Source organism: Silurus meridionalis, chromosome 16, assembly GCF_014805685.1.
Source record: "Silurus meridionalis isolate SWU-2019-XX chromosome 16, ASM1480568v1, whole genome shotgun sequence".
In the NCBI taxonomy this organism is placed as follows: Eukaryota; Metazoa; Chordata; class Actinopteri; order Siluriformes; family Siluridae; genus Silurus; species Silurus meridionalis.
The window spans coordinates 16,304,454-16,326,327 of record NC_060899.1 but is presented as its reverse complement, the minus strand read 5'-3'; the positions used below and the strand labels follow the sequence as shown (position 1 = coordinate 16,326,327).

At 43.8% G+C, this 21,874-nt stretch overlaps 2 protein-coding genes across 6 annotated transcripts; both read left to right on the top strand.

Annotated features, from left to right (window-relative positions):
• The first annotated feature begins 1,029 nt into the window (after positions 1-1,029).
• tut4 (terminal uridylyl transferase 4) lies at positions 1,030-15,155 on the top strand. 5 transcript variants are annotated; one of them, XM_046869054.1, is made up of 30 exons: positions 1,030-1,243; positions 3,194-3,682; positions 3,847-3,983; positions 4,225-4,338; positions 4,700-4,877; positions 4,957-5,045; positions 5,143-5,194; positions 5,345-5,414; positions 5,648-5,774; positions 5,957-6,076; positions 6,224-6,415; positions 6,628-6,802; positions 6,994-7,487; positions 7,684-7,834; positions 8,109-8,195; positions 8,361-8,464; positions 9,414-9,471; positions 10,498-10,601; positions 10,740-10,829; positions 10,931-11,044; positions 11,131-11,208; positions 11,351-11,528; positions 11,642-11,689; positions 11,796-11,878; positions 12,229-12,344; positions 12,468-12,622; positions 12,716-12,819; positions 12,895-13,348; positions 13,738-13,884; positions 14,750-15,155. In XM_046869054.1, the coding sequence occupies exons 2-30, from the start codon at positions 3,298-3,300 to the stop codon at positions 14,824-14,826; spliced, it is 4,281 nt and encodes a 1,426-aa protein (XP_046725010.1). In that variant the 5' UTR covers positions 1,030-1,243; positions 3,194-3,297; the 3' UTR covers positions 14,827-15,155. The 5 variants fall into 5 exon arrangements, 3 of the variants coding, with proteins under 3 accessions (XP_046725010.1, XP_046725009.1, XP_046725008.1); XR_006928115.1 differs by having other exon boundaries at positions 1,031-1,243; positions 4,222-4,338; positions 12,895-13,074; positions 13,741-13,884; XR_006928114.1 differs by having other exon boundaries at positions 1,031-1,243; positions 4,222-4,338; positions 12,895-13,074.
• Positions 15,156-16,871: 1,716 nt separating this feature from the next.
• LOC124398749 (cytochrome P450 2B4-like) lies at positions 16,872-20,920 on the top strand. Its single transcript, XM_046869063.1, has 9 exons — positions 16,872-17,134; positions 18,175-18,334; positions 18,418-18,570; positions 18,663-18,823; positions 19,064-19,237; positions 19,514-19,655; positions 19,768-19,955; positions 20,225-20,366; positions 20,483-20,920. The coding sequence occupies exons 1-9, from the start codon at positions 16,940-16,942 to the stop codon at positions 20,671-20,673; spliced, it is 1,506 nt and encodes a 501-aa protein (XP_046725019.1). The 5' UTR covers positions 16,872-16,939; the 3' UTR covers positions 20,674-20,920.
• Positions 20,921-21,874: the final 954 nt, after the last annotated feature.

Here is a 21,874-nt window from a genome sequence, read left to right as displayed (position 1 = left end):
TTTAATAGGTGATAAATCTCTTGAAAAGTAATGCTTATCTGTCTGTACAGTGCAGAGCAAAATAATAAACGATCACGATCACAACTCCTGCTCAGACTGTTCTTTTCAAACAGCTGTATCAACTCCAGACCTTATTTACTCGGAATGTGATTTAATATTATTAGCACAGACATAAAGAAAAATAACCTCCCCGGTTACTATAGCAACGAACCAAACAAGGGACATTTCTGACAGCATTTGATTTATTCCGTCACTAAACACAAGATAAACACATTGTATGAGCAAATGTTTAGACTTGTTGTTTAGAATGTTTCCACGCTCTGTCTCAAACAGATAATAATGACACATCTGGATACGTGACTTCAGGTAAACCTTTTTAATGTTCTGAGTGAAAAGTTGCCCCAATGTTTGATTTTAGGGCTCAGATAATTCCACTCGATTTGTTTTGAGTTTTGGCAAATGTCCAAAGTGTTCAGGTTTTCGCGAAACTTAAAAAAGTACGAGTTAGTCATTTTGTTTCGACAGATCGGTGCTTTAAAAATGGCGCCACCGGAAATGGATCAGACATGCGCAGTGTCGTCACAACAATTAAAATGGTCTCTAATACTGTATACTGAATATATTGAATCTATATACACGAATAATAATACATTTATAGAGAAAATACATAGATACAATAACAATAAAATAATGTATTTTATATTTATAAGTTATTATCTATAATATCGTAGTATTCCTTCTTTTTTAAATATCGTAAACAAAAGGCGTTCATAAAGGCGTCGTCCAAATAAGGTGATCCGCCCTACATATGGTGTCTAAATGTAATACTACAGTGTTATTATTGATCATTTCATCAAGCAGGATTTTATTCTAATTATCATTTTAGGTTCATAATTGTCGATCTGAGTTATATTGTGGATTATTTTGCCCCTCGGGTTTGAGGTTGAAGTGTGCACTACACGGTGAGGGCGAAAGGGTGATTTGAGACACGACCCACGCGCCCCTCCGTCCATCTATCCAGAGCTGACGGGGTTACCCAGAATGCACCTCGGCGGAGAAGTTAACATGGCGGCCGGGGCCTTGAATGAGCAAAACAAAAACACAGGCGGGGAAACGGGCCGCGTGTAAATCCGCGTTTCACCGCAGACTCGTACCGAGAGACCGCGAAACAGCTCTGAGAACCGGCTCGCCATGCGCGCGCGGGGCGTGTGCTGACCGGCTCGCTCCGGATTGCTGCAGTTTGGTGAGTTAGTGTGTTAAAGGGAGAGCGTTGATGAGCTAGCGTGCTAACAGAGACACGCACAGTTCCGGGGTGTGCAGACACAAACACGCCGAAAACACAATGTAGAGACTCTAAAAACGTAATGTCACGAGTTCCAGCAGATCGTAGTGCAACAGATGTGTTAAATGAGGGATATCCAGGAGCCGCAGCGCTGTAGGACTTCACCGTGGTGTTCTAGCAGCCGCTTAGCTTAGCATAGATATTCCGCTTAGATCAGATTCATACCTCTGATCTAACATTACATCATGTTTCTTTTTGTTTTTTATATGATTAGGATTATTTATTTATTATTGTGCAACTGTGTGTCTGTGTATAAACATATATATTTAAATAAACACTACAGCGTGACTTTCGTTGTTTTGGTTCACCAGAAATGACCTTTTATTTTTATTTAAATCCGATTCTAAAATCATGTTTAACTCTTAATGATCGATTATATCAGACTCCGATTTGTTCTCCACGCCTCTGTTGGTTGTTATATCTGAGATAAATATGTGCATGTAAACGATACGTCTCTATGTATATCGTGCACGCTGCCAGCGTTTCCGTATGCAAATGAGATGCAAACGAGCGGCGGATTCTTATTGGCTGCCCGCCGTGACGTCCCTACGCGTTATGTAAATGATGTGTGTTTACCAGCTATGTTTCTGGGAAACTATTCGTTATAATAAATATTTGACATAAAGGAATTATATCAATAGAATTGGTTTTATTTTTGAATGGAATTGTTAAGTGCGTTCTGTAGTTTGCTGACTGATGTATAAAGTTTAATAAACAAAATTAAATAAGATTCATAATTTTCCTAATAAAACTCATATAATTGTGATGCAGTTGTTATTATTTAATACTTGGCTCTATTGAGAAAAGTGTAAACATTCACAAAGTGTCATCATTCAAATTCTGAATATCAGTAGATGTTGGTGGATGTTGTATCTCCGTCATTGTGGAGAGATTAAAGAAATAGCAATTTCTGTACAAGCTTCGGGTTGAACTCTGGATCACGCGACTGTTTTTATTTCAATGTGAACATCTGACCTGATTAAGTTTTTTCCGAGTTCCCGCCGCAGTTCGGTGAATTATTGATGTTCGCCTGTCGGGTCTGACGGTGTGAGGAGAATTTGTGTAACCGTGCAGTCTGGAGCGAGTCGTATCGCTTATACAACAGGGATTTGATCACATGATGATGCGAAACGGCTGAGAAACCAGATGTTTCCCGTTCTCGTTGAAATTATAGCAGGTGAAAACGGTAATTCCCTCATCAGTGCCTCTTTCTCAAAATAAAGCGAGTGTTTCATCAAAGTCTCGTAACAAAAAAACTACATCGGTTCCACCGTTTCAATTTGTGCGAGGTGTCGCCATAGAAACAAAAAGGTATCAGGTCCAGCATTTGGCTATAAAACCCCGATAATAGATCACCAATCAGATTCAAGAGTTTCTTTATTCATCAGGACCCTGAATAAAATACAGCAGCATTTCTTAGTTGTGTTTTTATTACGTTTCTGATTTACATCTTGATGTTTTTGTCAAACACTGAAGTAGAATAAAAAAAAAAAGGTGTCTTGACCCTGACAGTATCTCAGGACAATGTATCGTGTTGTACATGATCACGGTATGGATGTTATGAGAGTATCAGACAGCACTAATCCTACAACTAACCCTACTTTTTCCTTCGTTCCTGTCCGGAGGGGTTTTGACGCTTATTTTTTGGAAATATAATAATCGTATCAGAAATTTCCTCCTGTCTTTAGCTCCTGCTTTCAAAAATGTGACTGTTCAATGAAATGGCCGATCATATGAAAGGAACGTCAGGCCACGCCCACATCCTGACCCCCAGCTTTGCTGTTACTCTAAATAGCAAAAAGAATTTTTTACGTAATAAACGTTTGTCTCCCTGTGTTTCTGTCTCCCCAGGTTTGAACCCAATTGTCCTGCGGAGCCTCGAGTCCATTTTATTTTAGTTTTCTTTTAAATATTTTTAGTCACACACTCGTGCGCTCACACACACACACCGCAGCATGAGCACTATGGACGAAACCAGAAGCCCGCTGAAGTCAGGGAAGCCATCTCGCTCGGGTGGGAACAAGGCCTCGTCTAGAGCTCCAAAGGAGCGCGAGAACGCCAAGACACCGAATCGCAGTAAAAACACAGCACCACCCCGAGCAAAGGAGGAGGGACAGGGTGGGCACACCGGGGGCAAAGGGGCAGCAGGAAGCTCTCATGAGGTGGGGAGAGGCAAAGCACGCAGACTGACTGGTAGAACGGGGTCGGGGGAGAGGGGCAAGACGAGGTCTCAGATTCAGCAGGGGGGCAGGAGTGCAAACCTCACGCCACTCAACACCAAGGAGGAGAACATGCCCCCCAGTAACTGCCCCAGACCTGCACTGAAAGACAGACACATGGGTGAGAGAGAGAGAGAAAGAGAAAGAGAGAGAGATCACTAATGGAAATATTCCTCCAACATATTTTTTTCCCTTGATTTTAATTGAGGTCTGGATCTGTGTGTGTGTGTGTGTGTGTGTGTGTGTGTGTGTGTGTGTGTGTGTGTGTGTGATTTCATGTGTCAGGCGAGTTGTTAGCGAGACGGCCAGCAGAGTGCGCCCCTGACCCCGAGGACGAGACAAACCTGATGTCTGATCAGCAGCTGGGACTGAAACAGGCTGAGGAGAGACTGCAGAGAGACTACATCTACAGACTGACCAAGGTGAGAGCTTTCGCTTCCTCACAGGAGTCTCATATAGAGCTCTAAAACCTGTTTAAAACACACACCCCCCCTCCTCCCTTCACTACACACACCTCACACTCACACCCAGCAGTGCATCATGGGTATCTGCAGACATGACAGAAGGATGAGTGCTGGGAGTCAACATGCCGTTAATGGCTTCACGTTTACATGCCTGGGTGTTTTTTTTTGTGTGTGTGTGTGTGTGTGATCTCTACAGCAGTCCCCCGATTACCCGAACTTCCAGTATCTATGCAAACTGTGCTCGATTCACGTGGACAACATACAGGGTGCTCACAAACACATCAAAGAGAAACGGCACAAGAAGAACATCATGGTAACACACACACACACACACGTACACACGTACACACACACACAGTTAAAATCACAGTACAATCTTTTAAATACATTTATAATTAAATTTAATGTCGAAAGTCATTTTTATCACCTGAATCCAAATGTTTTCTAAATGTCTGGAATGTTCCAGGTGTTTTTCCCCCTAATAGTAAAGAAATGTGATCTGTTTACACCTGTCCTACAAGGGGTTTGGGCAGATAATAGGCATTAGGTTCTTAATGTAATTATATTTCTCATTATCAATAATACAGTATTATTCCTGGTGTGTGTGTTTGTGTGTGTGTGTGTGTGTGTGTGTGTGTGTGTGTGTGTGTGTGTGTGTGTGTGTGTGTGTTTAGGAGAAGCAGGAAGAGAACGAGCTGCGTTCGTTACCTGCTCCGTCTGCGGCTCAGCTGCGAGCTCTGAACACGGCCGTGCTGGAGGCGGCTCAGGAACACGGCATCTCAGAGCAGGAGTTCCAGCAGAGGCAAGTTGTGCTGCGGAGCATGGAGCTGATCATCCAGAAACACCTACCTGGTATGTACACACACACACACGCACACACACACACCCCTCACGACTATTGTGTAGTTATTGTGCTGTCTCTGTGTCTCAGCATGCTCTCTGCGTCTCTACGGTTCCTGTCTCACGCGATTCGCCTTCAAGTCCAGTGACGTGAACATCGACGTGCTCTACCCCGCTGGGGTAAGTGTTTTACCTGTCCACCAGGTGTCCTCCTAGTGCTGGGGTTTCGTGACTGGTTTTCTTACTTGTCTACGCTTTTTTCACTGCGGTGTTTCAGATGACGCAGCCTGACGTTCTCATCCAAGTGCTGGACATCCTGAAGAAGAGCGGTTAGCAACACACACACACACACACACACACACACACACACACACACACACACACACACACACACCTTTACGGCTAACATTTATCTTTACACACACAGCTTTACACTGAGCGTAGTAAGTTTTTCTTGTCATGTGACTTGTCTTGTGCAGAGGAATTCTCAGATGTGGAGTCGGACTTCCACGCCAAAGTTCCCGTCATCTTCTGCAATGACGTGTCCAGGTCAGTGGAGGTTCTGTCATTACTCTGATCTTTCCACACATTAAACCACAACTTAAACTAGCAGTTCCCTCGTTTGCTTTGTCTTTGTTTTAAATCTAAAATCCTCCTAAGAGCTTCGGGCTGCTGATATATTACGTTTGTAATCTGGTGAACCAGTGTTGATTTATTCATTGTTTGAGGCACTTTTGTGAGACGGTTGTTGTTGTTGTTGTTGTTGTTGTGTGTCTGCACAGTGGATTGTTGTGTAAAGTGAGCGCAGGAAATGATGTTGCATGTCTCACCACCAATCACCTGGCTGCATTGGCCAAGCTGGAGCCTCGTTTGGTCCCTCTGGTGCTAGCATTCCGCTACTGGGCTAAGGTTCACACACACACACACACACACACACACACACACACACACACACATATACACTCACACTCTTAGACTTGTTGTGCATGCTAGAACACCTGATACATCTATAAATATTAATAATACTGTGTGTGTCTCTCTCTGTGTGTCTCTGTGTGTGTGTGTGTGTGTGTGTGTGTGTGTGTGTGTAGCTGTGTCATGTGGACTGCCAGGCCGAGGGTGGGATTCCCTCCTACTCCTTCTCTTTAATGGTCATCTTTTTCCTGCAGCAGAGGAAGCAGCCCATTCTACCTGTGTACCTTGGCTACTGGGTATGGAATGAAAACACTCACACACACACACACACTAAGCTTTATTTACTGTTAATGCACTGCTTAACACAGTTTTTTAAAGAACATTTCCGGTTATCTTTAATATTGGCATGGGGTGTGTGTGTGTGTGTGTGTGTGTGTAAACAGATCGAAGGGTTTGATGTGAAGCGTGTGGATGAATATCACCTGACTGCCATTCAGTCAGGGCACTTTGTGGGGTGGGAGCACCGACCCGGCAGCGCCACCGAGGGGCGTGGAGACAACAAGGGCAAAAACGACCCCCAAAAACATGACGGGCAAAAACCGGGCGAGAAAAAGAAAGAGAACCAGAAGGGCAAGGTGAGATGATCATCTCTCTCTCACACACACACACACACACACACACACACACACACACACACACACACACACACATAGTTCTTATCTTTCTCTAATATCACTGTCATTTGATTACCTTCTAATTCACTACAGGGTGATGGATAGATGCTGCTGTGTAGATGTGTGTATGTGTGTAAATATGTAAGTGTGTGTGTGTGTGTGTGCGCTAACAGACTCGTCTGGTGCTGGAGAGAACGGAGAGCGTCTCTCTCGGCCAGCTGTGGTTGGAGCTGCTGCGTTTCTACACACTGGAATTTGCTCTGGAGGAGTACATCATCAGCATCCGGCTGAAAGAGCTTCTACCTCGAGACGTGAAGAACTGGCCTCGCCGCCGCCTCGCCATCGAGGGTGAGACACACACACACACACACACACACACACACGGCAAAAAAATAGTTTGCATGGTGCAAATGTACATAAAGCTATCTAACACACATTAACCATGTACGTTAGCTAGTAATGTAACGGTTCCTACACGAAGCAGCTCGTTTGTTGGCCGCGTTTACGAATTGAGCAGATGATGTCGTCTGGTTCCTCAGACCCGTTTGCCCTGAAGAGAAACGTAGCGCGGAGTCTGAACAGTCAGATGGTGTTCGAGTACATCCAGGAGCGCTTCCGCACCGCGTACCGCTACTTCGCGTGTCCTCAGAGCCGCAACGGACACGTCCCCGAGCGAGACGTGCGGCGTCCACGTGCCTCCCGGGCGACCGGATCGCGTGCCGCCGACCACAAAACGTGCGAGGACGAGGACGGAGCTAACAGCACAGAGGACGACGAGGATGAAGACGAAGACGATGCCGGAGATGAAGAGCGGCGTGTGAGCAGAGGCTTGTCCAGACTGCTTGTGGAGGACGACGATGAGGACGGTGCGCATCACTCTTCCTCCTCCACCCCGTCCCCTCACAACAGCATGTTCCCCGATAGCGAGGACGAGGAGCGGGACCAGGGGCGACGGAAAGGTCCGGAACGTGAGAACATCGCCCCGGAGGATCTGCACTATATCTTCGACAGGATGATCTTCACTGGGGGAAAGGTGAGGATTTCTATTAATAGCTGTGTTTAATTCTGGATTCTGATTGGTCAGGTGGAGTTAATTTATTTATATTAATTGTTAGATACTATGGCATGTCATATTCCCACTTTTTTAATAATTCCGTGTGTGTGTGTGTGTGTGTGTGTGTGTGTGTGTGTGTGTGTGTGTGTGTGTGTGTGTGTGTGTGTGTGTCCAGCCTCCGACGGTGGTATGCAGTATTTGTAAGCGAGACGGCCATTTGAAAGATGACTGTCCTGAAGACTTTAAGAAGATGGAGCTGACTCCTCTGCCTCCCATGACCGAGCGCTTCAGAGAAATCCTCGACAACCTGTGCAGACGCTGCTACGGTGAGCGGCTAAGCCTCGCTACATTAGCAAAGCATCAGCAAGCTAATAAAGTCAACTTCAGGGGTTTATGGTTCAGGGGCTTGACTCCACCCATGTAGGAGGAGCTTAATCTGATCCTGATCCAGACTCCACCTCTCTCCAGTAAAGAAGACTGCTTGTTATTTAATTAACTGTAAAAGAGTGCAGCAAAAGTCTGAGAAAAGTTTGTGTGTGTGTGTGTGTGTGTGTGTGTGTGTGTGTGTGTGTGTGTGTGTGTGTGTGTGTGTGTGTGTAGATGAGTTGTCCCCGTCTGTGGCAGAGCAGCAGAGGAGGGAACTGATTCTGGCCAGTCTGGAGCGCTTTATTAGGAAGGAGTATAATGGTACACACACACACACACACACACTTTCCTTGATTCATATGTAATCTTTATTATTGCATGATGGGTATGAATGAGATTTCTGGGAGTTTATGATTCTGAAGGAATGTGTGTGTGTGTGTGTGTGTGTGTGTGTGTGTGTGTGTGTGTGTGTGTGTGTGTACACAGATAAAGCCCAGCTGTGTCTGTTCGGTTCCTCCAAGAACGGTTTTGGATTCCGGGACAGTGACCTTGACATCTGTATGACGCTGGAGGGTCACAACACTGCAGAGGTACATGATTTATTTCCGGAAGTCAGGATGACGTCGAGCACTGCGTTACTTCCTGACCAGTGTGGTTACATGTATAAAAACAAGGGTGTAGCGGTGCACATATTCGTATTGAAATCTTTGGGCACAGGGCTTTCGGCTCGGAACACGTGTACCGTGTGCAGAACATTGATACACCTCTGAGTTCCCTCAGGAACACAAGTTTGTTTAGTCTCTGCCTCGCACTTGAACTTGCACTTATGACTTATATAAAGCATACAAAAAAAAAGAAAAGATTGGTAGCGCAGTGCCACTGTAGCCACTCACTCTGTACTGGAAATACGATTTGTTTTGCACATGCATGAAAACATTAAAGAATCCATAGTGCTAGTGTTAGCCGCTAGCCACTTCCTGGTTAGCGTCTAACACCACCGCTATGGATTCTTTAGCGTTTTAGAGAGTAGTAGACCATATCTTTAGAAAATTAAATGTAAAACAAATCTAAACTATTTAATTACCTTTTTCCATTTATTTAATTTACTCAATTTAATTTGTGCCAATTTAATTGATTACTTAATTTAATCCATATAATAAAAAGTGTATTGCATTAAATTGATTTATTCTATTTTCATAAAATATTATTTTATGAAAATAGAATAAATCAATTTAACCAAGCAGGCATTTGTTTTAAAAATGTAAACTGTTGTTCACAAATGTTAATAGTAATAATCTGCGTGAATAAAAAAAAAAAACGACAAGCAGCTTAGTTTTGCGTTCTTTCCCCATAACTGCACCGAAATCCAAAACACGTAACTTAAACACCGAGGTACGAACCGAACCATGGATTTTGTGTACCGTTACACCCCCAACAAAATTACACAAATAAATAGTACTAAATGAACGTTATCTCTCTTTCTCTCTCTCACACACACACACACACACACACACACACACCATTGTTCTCTCTTTTCAGAAACTGAACTGTAAAGATATCATCGAGGGATTAGCCAAGGTGCTGAAGAAACACACAGGTAATACAACAAGCAGGTGTTTTTGTTTATTTCTTAAATAATTATTCATCAAAAATGTACCTTTTTTAGGAAACTTTTTACATTTGATATATGTACAGTTCCATCCCCTGATATTTGCACTCTTGTTCAATACGAGCAAAGAAAGCTGTGGAAATTGTCTTTATCGGGGCGAGATTGGAGCGTATTTGCTGATACCCGATTAATAACTAAAATACTGATTAAAAAAATAAAACACTTCATTCAAAATAGTACTGAACTTTATTACGAGAATAAAAAAAGCTACTGAATAATGCAAATGTGCTAAATGAAATAAATATTAATTATATTAGTAAATACTGAGGAAAATAAAAGTGCAAATAAAAGAAATTCAATCCAAACAAAAAGAAACTACAAATAGACAGCATGTGCCATCTGTGATTGACCTCTAGAGGCCGCTCTCATACTGTATAATGCAACCTGGAAAAACTGTCACATTACCACAGTATATGTAATGCCATTATATATTTAGATTTTGTATAGATTTCTATGAGACCAGCCCTGTCAATAAAGACAAATATCTTAGCTTGTTCAGAACTTTGGGTCAGAGCACAGGGTCAGCCATGATACAGTGCCCCTAGAGCATAGAGGTTTAAGGGCCTTGTGTTAAGGGCCCAAGAGTGGCAGCTTGGCGATACCGGGACTTGAACCCTGTCTTAACCACTGAGCATTTGACCTAAACTAATCGGACCGAATTTAATTTGTCACATACACATTCATACAGCGTACGGCATGTGGATGCTTTTTATGGCTGTCCAGTACTGAAGAAACGTAAAAAGAATATAAAATAATATATATAGAGGGCTGTCAAAGGATTAAATTAATAACAACTTAATCACACATTAATAAAATTAGTGCCGTTACAATAAACATGCAGAACGTCGAAGTTTTTATATATATAATATATATTTAAAAAAGCGTACATCAGTGCCTTTTAGCTATATTTTCAGGCTCGTGTGTGTGTGTGTGTGTGTGTGTGTGTGTGTGTAGGTCTGAGGAATATCTTGCCTATAACGACTGCCAAAGTGCCTATCGTCAAGTTCGAACACAAGCAGAGCAGCCTGGAAGGAGACATCAGCCTATACAACACCCTAGTGAGCCCATCATAGACTGTCTCTCTCTCTCTCTCTGTGTGTGTGTGTGTGTGTGTGTGTGTGTGTGTGTGTGTGTGTGTGTGTGTGTGTGTGTGTGTGTGTGTGTGTGTAATAATTTCCTGTTGGTCCTGTCTCCAGGCTCAGCACAACACTCGTATGTTGGCCACGTACGCAGCCCTGGACCCACGTGTACAGTATTTAGGTTACACCATGAAAGTGTTTGCGAAGGTAACCAGAAAAAAGTCATGTGTGTGTGTGTGTGTGTGTGTGTGTGTGTGTGCGTGTTTAGAATGAGGAGTATAATGTTAATTTGTGTGTGTGTGTTGCAGAGGTGTGACATCGGTGATGCATCGAGGGGAAGTCTCTCATCTTACGCTTATATCCTCATGGTGCTGTACTTCCTGCAGCAGAGAGAGCCTCCTGTGATCCCCGTCCTGCAGGAGGTATACACACACACACACACACACACACACACACACAGTAAAATAGAGGTATAAATGTTACATGTGTGTGTGTGTGTGTGGTGCAGATCTATGATGGAAGTTCGGTTCCTCAGAGGATGGTGGACGGCTGGAACGCGTTCTTTTTCGATGATCTGGACGAGCTGGTGAGAGAAACTCACCAAAAACGGCTTTTTCCCGAAACATCTCCATCCTTATGAGCACCGCTTTAAATATCTCCTGTGTGTGTGTGTGTGTGTGTGTGTGTGTGTGTGTGTGTGTGTGTGTGTGTGTGTGTGTGTGTGTTAGCGGCGGCGTTGGCCAGAGTTCCAGCAGAACAGCGAGACAGTTGGAGAGCTGTGGCTCGGCCTGCTGCGCTTCTACACGGAGGAGTTCGACTTCAAGGAGCACGTGATCTCCATCAGGCAGCACAAACGCCTCACCACCTTCGAGAAGCAGTGGACCTCCAAGTGCATCGCCATCGAAGGTACGTACCTTCACCTGCATCTTCACGCTCCTTCAAAGGTTTCAGCACCCTACCGGTTTCTCTTGTTCTCTTGTTTATCAGGGTAATGCTTCTTCTTTTTTTTATTTAAATAGATCCCTTTGATCTAAATCACAATCTTGGTGCTGGAGTTTCACGGAAAAGTAAGCACACACACACACACACACACACACACACACACACACACACACACACCAGGTAACTTGGAGGCTGTAGATTTTGATTACTCTGCCTTTATTTCTCTCCCAGTGACTAATTTCATCATGAAGGCATTTATTAACGGCAGGAAGTTGTTCGGAACTCCGTTTTATCCGAAGCTGGGGATGGAAGCGGTAAGATGCGCGCGCACGCACACACGCACACACACACGCGCACACACACGCACACACACACACACACACTGACTTTGGTGAAATGATTTGTTTCTGTGGTGGTTGTAGTTCTTCCTTTCGTTGGTCCAAATATAACTCGCTGTATTACGAATGCAAATGAGACCAACATGCAACAGCCAATCAGCTTCCTGCTATTAGAGTGAATCTCTCGGAAGCGAAGGAGAAGTGCGAGTTTAGTGATACTTGGCATATGACATTTCACTCATATTGGTGTGAAAGCTGCAGAAACCCTTTTTATATGCGATAATAAAGTAAGTGTGTGTGTGTGTGTGTGTGTGTGTGTGTATCAGGATTACTTCTTCGACTCGAAGGTGCTTACAGATGGTGAGCTCGCTCCGAACGACCGCTGCTGTCGGATCTGTGGCAAAATTGGACATTACATGAAGGACTGCCCGAAAAGACGCAGGTACACTGCTGTGTGTGTGTGTGTGTGTGTGTGTGTGTGTGTGTGTGTGTGTGTATTTAACATGTTGCTAGGGTTAATCGTGTGTGTGTGTGTGTGTGTGTGTGTGTGTGTGTGTGTGTGCAGGATGAAGAAGAAAGAGACTGATAAGGACGAGGAGGTGCGTGAGGAGGACAGAGAGCCGAGAGAGAGACGCTGTTTCCAGTGCGGATACATAGGACACGTCCGGAGAGAATGTCCCGATTACAGAAACCTCCGACAGAGAGGAGCTCCTACACAGGGTATAAACACACACACACACACACACACACACACACACAATGGTTATCTCCTTTAATATTAGATAAACTGATCCACTTCTCCTCCCACATCAGTTCCTCAGATGGTACGTGCCATGGGGAGCTCTCAGGCCATCCCTATTCCTCAAAGTGGTACGTCTCAGGATCGACCTGGCCGGACCAGGCAGACATCAGAATGTGTAAGAACCAATAACCTTCAGTGTTTTTTTTTGTATATTCAGTACCCTGTTGTAATAAAGTGTTTATTTCTGAAGTCGGACACGCGTCAGACGCCTCCATACTCGCCCCAGCCGTCTACGTTCATCCAGCCCTCCATCTCTCCTCAGTCGTCTCAGAGCGGCAAGCCTTCGCCAGGCTCCTCGTCCTCCTCCGCTTCGTCCAAATCCCCTCATCATCCCGCTCTTCCTCCCTCTGCAACTCCTCCTCAGCAGCAGGTTCATCTGCCTCTCTTTGGTTTCCCACCCTCTCAGTACATGGGCATGCTCACACCAGGCGCCTGGCCCTCCCATCCGCCCTCCCCGGGGGTAAAGTTCCCAATGAGAAAGGGACAAGGGAACGGAGGGACGGGGCACACGTCAAACCCCACCCTCAATGACCCCAGCATCATCTTTGCCCAGCCAGCGGGGCGGGACGGGGGGCCACCCTGGCACAACCACCACCTGAACAACCCCGGGGCAATACTGGCTAATGGCACGGTGGGGAAGTCAGGTACACACACTTTCACACACACACCCAGGGGGAGAGCACAGTGCGCATGAGTGTATGTGTATGAGTGTGTGTCCTTAAGTTCCGACTGTAAGGCATTATATTGGAGGTGGTTCCAGACTTATATGGTTAGTGTGTGTGTGTGTGTGTGTGTGTGTGTGTGTGTGTGCTGTACTGAGTCCAGGTAAGTCTCACCGATATGGTGTAATTGATTGGGTGAGCACCTTCCTTCACAATCCCACTCTTTAAACACTGGGTTCGTACTGGAGGTCAACCGATTCATCAGCACCAATAGTTTTTCCGGGTTGCGCTAGACAGAGTGATTGTGCTCTGTGTGTATGTGCGTGCGCGTGTGCGTGTATAATCTCTCTTACTGTCTGTCCATCTTTCAGAAGCAGGCTTCCAGGCTCCGTTTGGTTCTGTAGGTCCGGTCTCTCGCTCGCTGGGCCACAGCGGCACCGGGTCCATATCGGTCTCCTGGGGTTTCCATATGCCGCAGACGTATATGCAGCAGTCCAACAAGCCCTTCATCTCCCAGGGTACGTCCACAACCATGAGATGATGAAGTTAATGTTTTGTTGTGTAGCGTGTTTATCATTAATCGTTGTCTGAAAGCGAACCAGAGGTGAGGAATAAACCTCCTGAGTGGATACAAGAAAATCCTGATCAAACCTGAGGAATCAGCTGTTCTGTGGAAAGGAACGAAAATTTGAGGCTTTCATTCTGAAGAACACCATCTCGGCTGTGAAGCACAGGGCTGCCAGCATCATGTTACTATAAAACAGGGACTGGAACACTTCAGAATTTGAGATGCAGAAGCATCATGAGCAACTTGGGCGAGAACAGCAGTATCATGTTTGAAGCTTGAAAGTTCTGCTAAACTGGCTTAAATAATGTGGAAGGTTTGGATCTGAATCTGAGAGAATATTACTGAGTTACACAACGCTTCTCCCAGGAGGAACTGGAACAGCGCCACCTTTCAGTTAAGAGCCTGATTCTAGTTCAAGTAATTCAAAGACGCAGCAGTGAAACCAAATACCTTCAAAACAATTGTACAATATTATGGCCAGAAATGTGTGGACAAAATTGGAATAACCTCCACTTTTCTGGGAAGATGTTCCACTAGATTTTGTGGAGATTCATTCAACCAAAAGGCCCTGGTGCAGAGTTCCAATATATCTTTAGCAGGACACTCGAGATCTTCCACATCTTCCATCCCATGTAAAGCAGATCTTCATGGAGATGTGCACAAAGGTCATGCTGGAACAGGTTGGAGTCTCCTAGTGTAGAGAGTAGGAAGAATCTGATGCAGCATCCAAAGACGTCCTACAACAATTGTGTAACTCTGACTTTGTGGTTTGTGTTTATAGAATAAATGGAGTGATGTTTTGGTGTCGTTCTCAGGTGCGGTGGCGAATCAGCACTTCCCCCTGCAGCAGTCCGGACGTCCCGTCAACCGCTACATCCAGCAGAAGAAATAACGAGCGCAGACTTTTTCTTCTTTTCTTTTCCTTTTTTCAAACCAATGCCGAGATCCTTATCCAATGACAATGAAGAGAAAGAAAAAAAACGAATCATGAAAGTCTACCTTGGCTTTTGGTCACAAGACTTTTTAAAAATGAATTTTATCATTTTGTTTTGTACAGTTTTTACATTCTTTTTTTTTTTTCTCTCATCACATTGATTTGTGATAAGAAATGTCAAATATTTTAATACCCCTATTTTTAAAGGGGTCCCAAAAAAAAAAAAAAAGAAGCGTTTTTATTTGTTGTGTAAAGTATGGATTTAAAGTTAATCCTGTTTATTTTTATTGGTGTATTCAAATTTTTTTGCTTGCATAAGGAACAAAGGCTTTGGATATAAATTTGTTTTATGAAATCAGCATACCGCTCCATAAGATAAATACGTAGTGCCAAAAACAAACAGACAAAAAAATCTCCTCATTCTCTTCAGTAAATAAACAGAAAAAAAAGCTCAAACTAAAAAAATTTAACAAAAAAAAACAAAAAAAACAACCACAGTTAAAAAAAAATAAAGAAAGAAAAAGCAAACCAACATGCTGACATCGTCATTCTTTGTGGGTGTTTATTTTTTTATTTTTTTAAACAAATCTTTTTGGGAAATTTTGTCAAAAATTAATAACATTTATTACTGATTAAAAGGTAACGATTATAAATAAAACGAAGGGATTTTTTACGATTTTCAGTTTACTTTAAAATAATCCGCTTCTCCATCAGCATTCAGGAAGTCTCAGGTTGGGCGGAGTCACGTTTCGCTCAGAAGCTGCTCATCACAATCATATCATATTTCAACAGATCTAACGGTTACGTTAAATATCGAGTCACTGCCATCAGAATCTATTTATTAAGTCTATAATGAAAGATTTATTGTATAGTGTTGAAAGTTTACCTCCTGGAAAATTATGAGCCTTCAACTAAAGATTGGCTGAAAAAAGAGCTAGTTGAATGGGGGGGGGGGTGTTAATACTTTTGCATGAGAAGCTGCTTATGGTACAATTGTTTGACATGTAATCCAGAACTGTGGAAGCTCAGTGGTTAAGGCTCTGGGATACTGATGGAAGGTCAGGGTTCATGTCCTGGTATTGCCAGGATGCCACTCTTGGGCCCTTGAGCAAGGCCCTTAACTCTCTGTGCTCCAGGGGTGCTGTATCATGGCGGACCCTGCGCTCGGACCCTGCGCTCGGACCCCAGTGAAAATGTAAAAGACTTTCACCCTGCTGTACATGCGACGTGAAAACTCTGAGAGGGAGAAGTAGTGCAGTGTGTAATGAATCAGTGAATAGAAGTGATATAAAGGAGTTGTAATAATTGTGTAATTGCAGGTGTGATGGTGAGGAGGAGCAGATGTTGATGTTGAGATGTTGAGATGAAACGCTGACGGTTTGCACTGAAGATTTGCTGAAATCTTTGTATTGATCGAGTTCTTTTTTTTCAGCTTTGAACATGGTTTGCTTTTATCCCACCGGCTGGTCTTTATGTTGGTTTATTCTTTTAGCAGTAAACGCAGTCGTAACACCAGACCCAACCCGAGTGTAGGCATGAGGGGCTTGTGACTGGACACAGCTGGACCACTGGAGACTGACCAGAACTGACATTCATACTACTAAGCAGCTATGGGGTTAAGACCCTTTATCAGGGGCCCAGGAGTATCAGCTTGGTGTGGCTGGGATTTGAACTCGTGACCTTTTTAGATCCATAGTCCAGTACCTTATCCACTAAGTTACCTACAGTAAATAAAAGCTGAACTTCAGATTTGTCTCCAACCCAAATGTTTATTTCAGTTCCTCTACAAACGTTAGAAGATCTTTTCTACAGCACTGAGATCGCAGTAGATACCCCTGATACACGTGACCTTTCCACCACTTCTTTAACATGCGTGAAGGAATGCAGGTGGACCCACCCAGCATGTTCCAGCTACACACAAGTGTAGAGAAAAGCACGAGAGTGTGACGTCATTCCTGTCTCTCGCTCTGTCTGTCTCTCTCCCTGTCTCTCTCTCTGTCTCCTCCCTTTCCTGTTTGTCCAGTATAAACACACCTCTGTTCCACCTTCCTGCACTCTGCAGTCTCTCAGCATGCAGTCCCTATTGAGATATTTGGACCTGGGTTCTGCAGGACTGGCCCTGTTGCTCGGCCTGGTTTTTCTGGTCCTTCTCGAGATCTTCAGGTTAAGTTCATCGAAGAGCCGATGTCCTCCTGGTCCCACACCTCTACCCTTCATAGGGAACATGCTGCAGTTCATGAAGGACCCGTTGACCACTACACGATCGGTCAGTCTGCTTTATTGCACGTTTCATGGGAAGGTTGCATTCTTCCAGGAGAAGTGTGTGTGTGTGTGTGTGTGTGTGTGTGTGTGTCCATGCTTATCTATGTGCTAATCAGGGAAAGGATTGCGTGACAACGCTGTGCCTGGAGGAGTTTACTGCTGAACTTCCTTTCTTGTGTGTGTGTGTGTGTGTGTGTGTGTGTGTGTGTGTGTGTGTGTCGGGGATTTTATATAGTTTGTGAAATGACTGTAAATAATAAACTGTTTATCGTAAATATATAAATCACAAAATTGTTTGGTTTTTTTATGTTTACGCATTTTATTATAATTAACATTTGTGAAAAAATGTAAAATAAAATGCCTGCTTGGTTAAATAATACATAAAATTATATTTGGAAATATTTAATATAAATAAAACGGAATAAATCAAATTGATGCAATACACGTTTTTGCTGTATTGATTAAATTGATTTGATAAATGGGCACAAATTTAATTTATTAAAAAAAATGTAATAAATGGATAATTCAGATAAACACCAGTTCCTAGAAGAATCCAGAGTTTCTAAGAGAACACACCTAAACAATCAGAATAATAAAGATAAAATTCTGTCCTGGAGGTGCTGGAGGTGCTGAAGGTGGAGGTGGAGGTTAGAGGTGGGTCGATTAATCTGTTTTGCCGGTGACTGAAACTACTGTATCGGCAAAAACTAATACCGATATTTTTTCTGGCTTTCGGTCCATTGTGATAACGAAAGAGCGGCCTCTAGAGGTGAATCACTGACACCACGTGCTTTTTGACTTGTTTTTACACGTGAGAGCTCTGTGTTATATGTATTAGTTATAATTGATTAATTATTTAATATTTATGAATATAATTGATATTTATTTATTTATATATTTATACTGGATAAAAATACAATCAGTCGATTAATCAATTATGGAGAAGATACAGAATAAGTTTTGGCACCCCAAACTCCAAACCTCTTCCACCGTAACACTAAATTGCCGTCATGGTGAAGTTAATGTTACGCTTTGCCACTGCAGATGGTGCAGTATGGGGACTTGTGCTCCATCTACATTGGCAGGAGGCCGTTGATCGTGCTGAATAACCTCGAGTTGGTGAAGGAGGCCCTGGTTCAGAACGGTACCGTGTTCTCCGGGAGGCCCTACATGCCTTTAATACAGTGGATCACCAACGGCTACGGTCAGACCTGCTCTTCTGCTCACTCGCTGCAGTGATTTTAGAGTTTAGAACCTAATAATTATGCGTGTATTCCCCTGTCTCAGGTATCCTCGCCGTCACGTACGGACATGCGTGGAAGCAGCAGCGGCGTTTTGCTCTCCACACGCTACGTAACTTCGGTTTGGGGAAGAAAACGGTGGAGGAGCGAGTGGCCGAGGAAGCGCAGTGTCTCGTAACTGAGTTGCTGAAACATGAAGGTCAGCCGCCGAACTCCTCGTGAGATTTCCCTCTCACTGATACGCGTTATGTTTGTGTTCTTCTTCATCATATCCATTCCATGTCCTTTTAGGAGAACCCGTAAACCCCATGCACCCCGTAATGAACGCCATCTCCAACATCATCTGCACCATCGTCTTCGGAGATCGCTTCGACTACGACAACAAGCGCTTCGCTAAGCTCCTGGAGATCCTTAATGAAAACATCCAGCTCGCCGGCTCTTCTGTGGGACTGGTAATGAGTTCATGAGCACTTTGTACTCCATGAGTTCTGGATTCTGATTGGTCAGAGGAAGGATTATGGAGATAAAGTATGATGTGAAGAATGGTAGAGAGACCACAGCGAGACAAACTCGATACGAACGTCATGATCTATAGACATTCCTTGAATTCTTTACATTCCTTCCTCCAGACAGAGTGTACCAGGGCTGCAGATCATCACAACTTCTGCAAAATCTTTTTCTTTTTCTTTTAGATCTTCAACTTGCTCCCTTTTATAAAACACCTGCCTGGTCCTCACCAGCAGGTCCGGAGGAACGGCACTGCTTTAATAGTGTTCATTCGTGAGGTGATGGAGGAGCACAGGGAGACCCTGGACACGGAGAACCTGCGCGACTTCATCGACGCGTACCTGGTGGAAATAAAAAAGGTACGAAGCCCAAGAGCGTGAGCTCCGACATTCAGTTTCACATTGATCATCATCACAACCTGAGAAATATCATATCTCCATGAGAAGCTCTGGAACTACACACATGAACACGTGTATACGTGCGTAACTCGACTCTGAACACCAGCAACGTCTCCATATATATAAATATCGATGTGATTAGTAAAAATAATACCGTGGTGGACTGGAGGACGTGTCTGTGTTGCGTGTAGAAGCTGTGTTTGGCGTGAGAATGACATCACTTTCTGTTTTGAGCAGCAAGAGCTGAAGGAAGATTCCACGTTTCATGAGGAGAACCTGCTGATGTCCACATCTGATCTTTTCCTCGCGGGGACTGAGACCACAGCCACCACTCTCCGGTGGGGTCTGATCTTCTTGATGAACCATCCTGAAATACAAGGTGGTGCAGCACCTCACCATAATATACCACTGACATGGGTTTCAAAACGGCTCAGTCCACACACACACACACACACACACTGATGGTAGTCTGGTCTGTGTTGTGTGTTCAGAACGATGTCACGAGGAGATCGTCCGTGTGCTCGGGTTGGACCGAGCTCCCAGCATGGACGACCGCACCAGACTCCCATACACACACGCCACCGTACACGAGATCCAGCGCCTGGGGAACATCGCTCCACTCGGAGTCCTTCACCAAACCATAGAGACCACGAAGCTGCGAGGATACACCATCCCCAAGGTGCGAGCTGTAACTTCCTGTTTTCACTTGCGCTACAGCAGCTGGAAGTGGGAACTCCCTCACATCCTGTCCTGAACCTCTAACTGTTCCAAAGCACTGACACTGGAGACTCCATCCACACGTCTCCTTATTTCAGAAAAACTTTCTCAGATCAGTAAATCTTTAAATCTGTGCATCATTAATGATCTGTTGCTATGGAAACAGTAATGTATCTGACCAATCAGGATGCAGACTTTTAAAAGCGCTATGTTGTAATGGGTTTTTTTCAGGGGACGGAGATTTCAGCCAATTTAATGGCGTTATTGATGGATAAGGAGCACTGGAAACACCCGCTCACCTTTAACCCCGAGAACTTCCTAGATGAGAACGGCCAGTTCTGCAAAAACGACTTCTTCCTGCCTTTTTCTCTGGGTGAGACATGAGCGAGACATATAGTGTGTGTAAACAGTAAATAGGAGATAGCAAACAAATGAAAATGTTGACACAATAATGCAGTATAACAAAGTGTGTGTGTGTGTGTGTTGTAGGTCCGAGGGTGTGTCTGGGTGAATCTCTCGCAAGGACCGAGCTCTTCATCTTCCTCACGTCCCTCATGCAGAAGCTGCAGTTCTCCTGGCCACTGGATGCCCCAGCTGTAGATATGGATGGCACGATGGGCGTGGTCAGGATGCCCCAGCAGTTCCATATGGTTTGCTGTAGCAGAGCGAGCACCTCCTAGAGTCGAGGGTTTTCTTCTCGCGTTGTCTCAGGGACTCGTGATCATTTTTTTATAGAAATAACACTTAATGACATGAAATTGTTCATAAGATAAATGTTGAGATTTTATTTTTAAAGCCTGGTTGGTGTTCCACAGCGTTCCTGAACAGACACGATCACATCATCAGATTTACTGATCTGATATTCTGCATTAATATTTAAATTCATATTTAAATACACTAATAAATAAACATACAATTTTAACCATGTGTTTGGGTAAAACTTTAATATTGTGTGTGTGTGTGTGTGTGTGTGTGTGTGTGTGTGTGTGTGTGAAAGACACAATGAACTGTTTTTCCCCCTGTTTTCTTCCAAATTCAAGAAAAATTCAAACACAAGTTCATGTAGAAGAGTTAATAAATGTTATTATAAGAGGAATAAGTTGGAGATGTTCTGAAAAGAATCAACTCCTGTTGTTGAGATCAAATCAGCTGTTAGAAGAAGCAGGAAAAAGGCGAGTCTGAACACTGAACCCCTGCAGATGCACGATCTCCGGGAAGGACATGAGCAGGTGGCGGACGGACGGATGATCCTTCAGCATCTCAGGGTCTGAGAGAAGAGGACACGACCTGAGAGCTTCATTCACACTGATTCCACCCGGGCGCAGGGCCAGAAGATCTTTTAGAGACTCGATTAGCTGCTGAAATCTGGGGTTAGGGGGCGGAGCTACGGGGAAAAGTCAGAGGTGCAGGTAAAACGTCATTTCATTAAAAGTGACGTCATTTAGTTAAGAGTGACGTCATTATTCTGAATGATTTGCAGTGGTGAGTTTATTCAGTTCCGTATTAAGATTGATTCTTCAAACTTTTCTATCCATTAAATTGAAGCTTTTTATTTCTTTGCGTTTGTATTATTTTAAAATAATTATTCTGACTTACTTGAATTAAAATCTGCGGGTAAATTAGTGACAGCAGCTTCTTTATAAGATCTTTCCTTAACAATCTGACCACCTCTCCCTGCCATTCTGGCTCACACACACACACACACACACACACATTAATCAATAACGAATCTCAGATGTTTATAAATATAAAAGCGCTTCACACTCACCTGAATCTGATGAAACCCTGAGCAGCAGTTTCTTCTGTTCATCCAAAGGATTTTACTTTTATTTCCGTTTCACACTAAACCTGCCCAGCAGTCACGTGATCACAGGTAGGGCT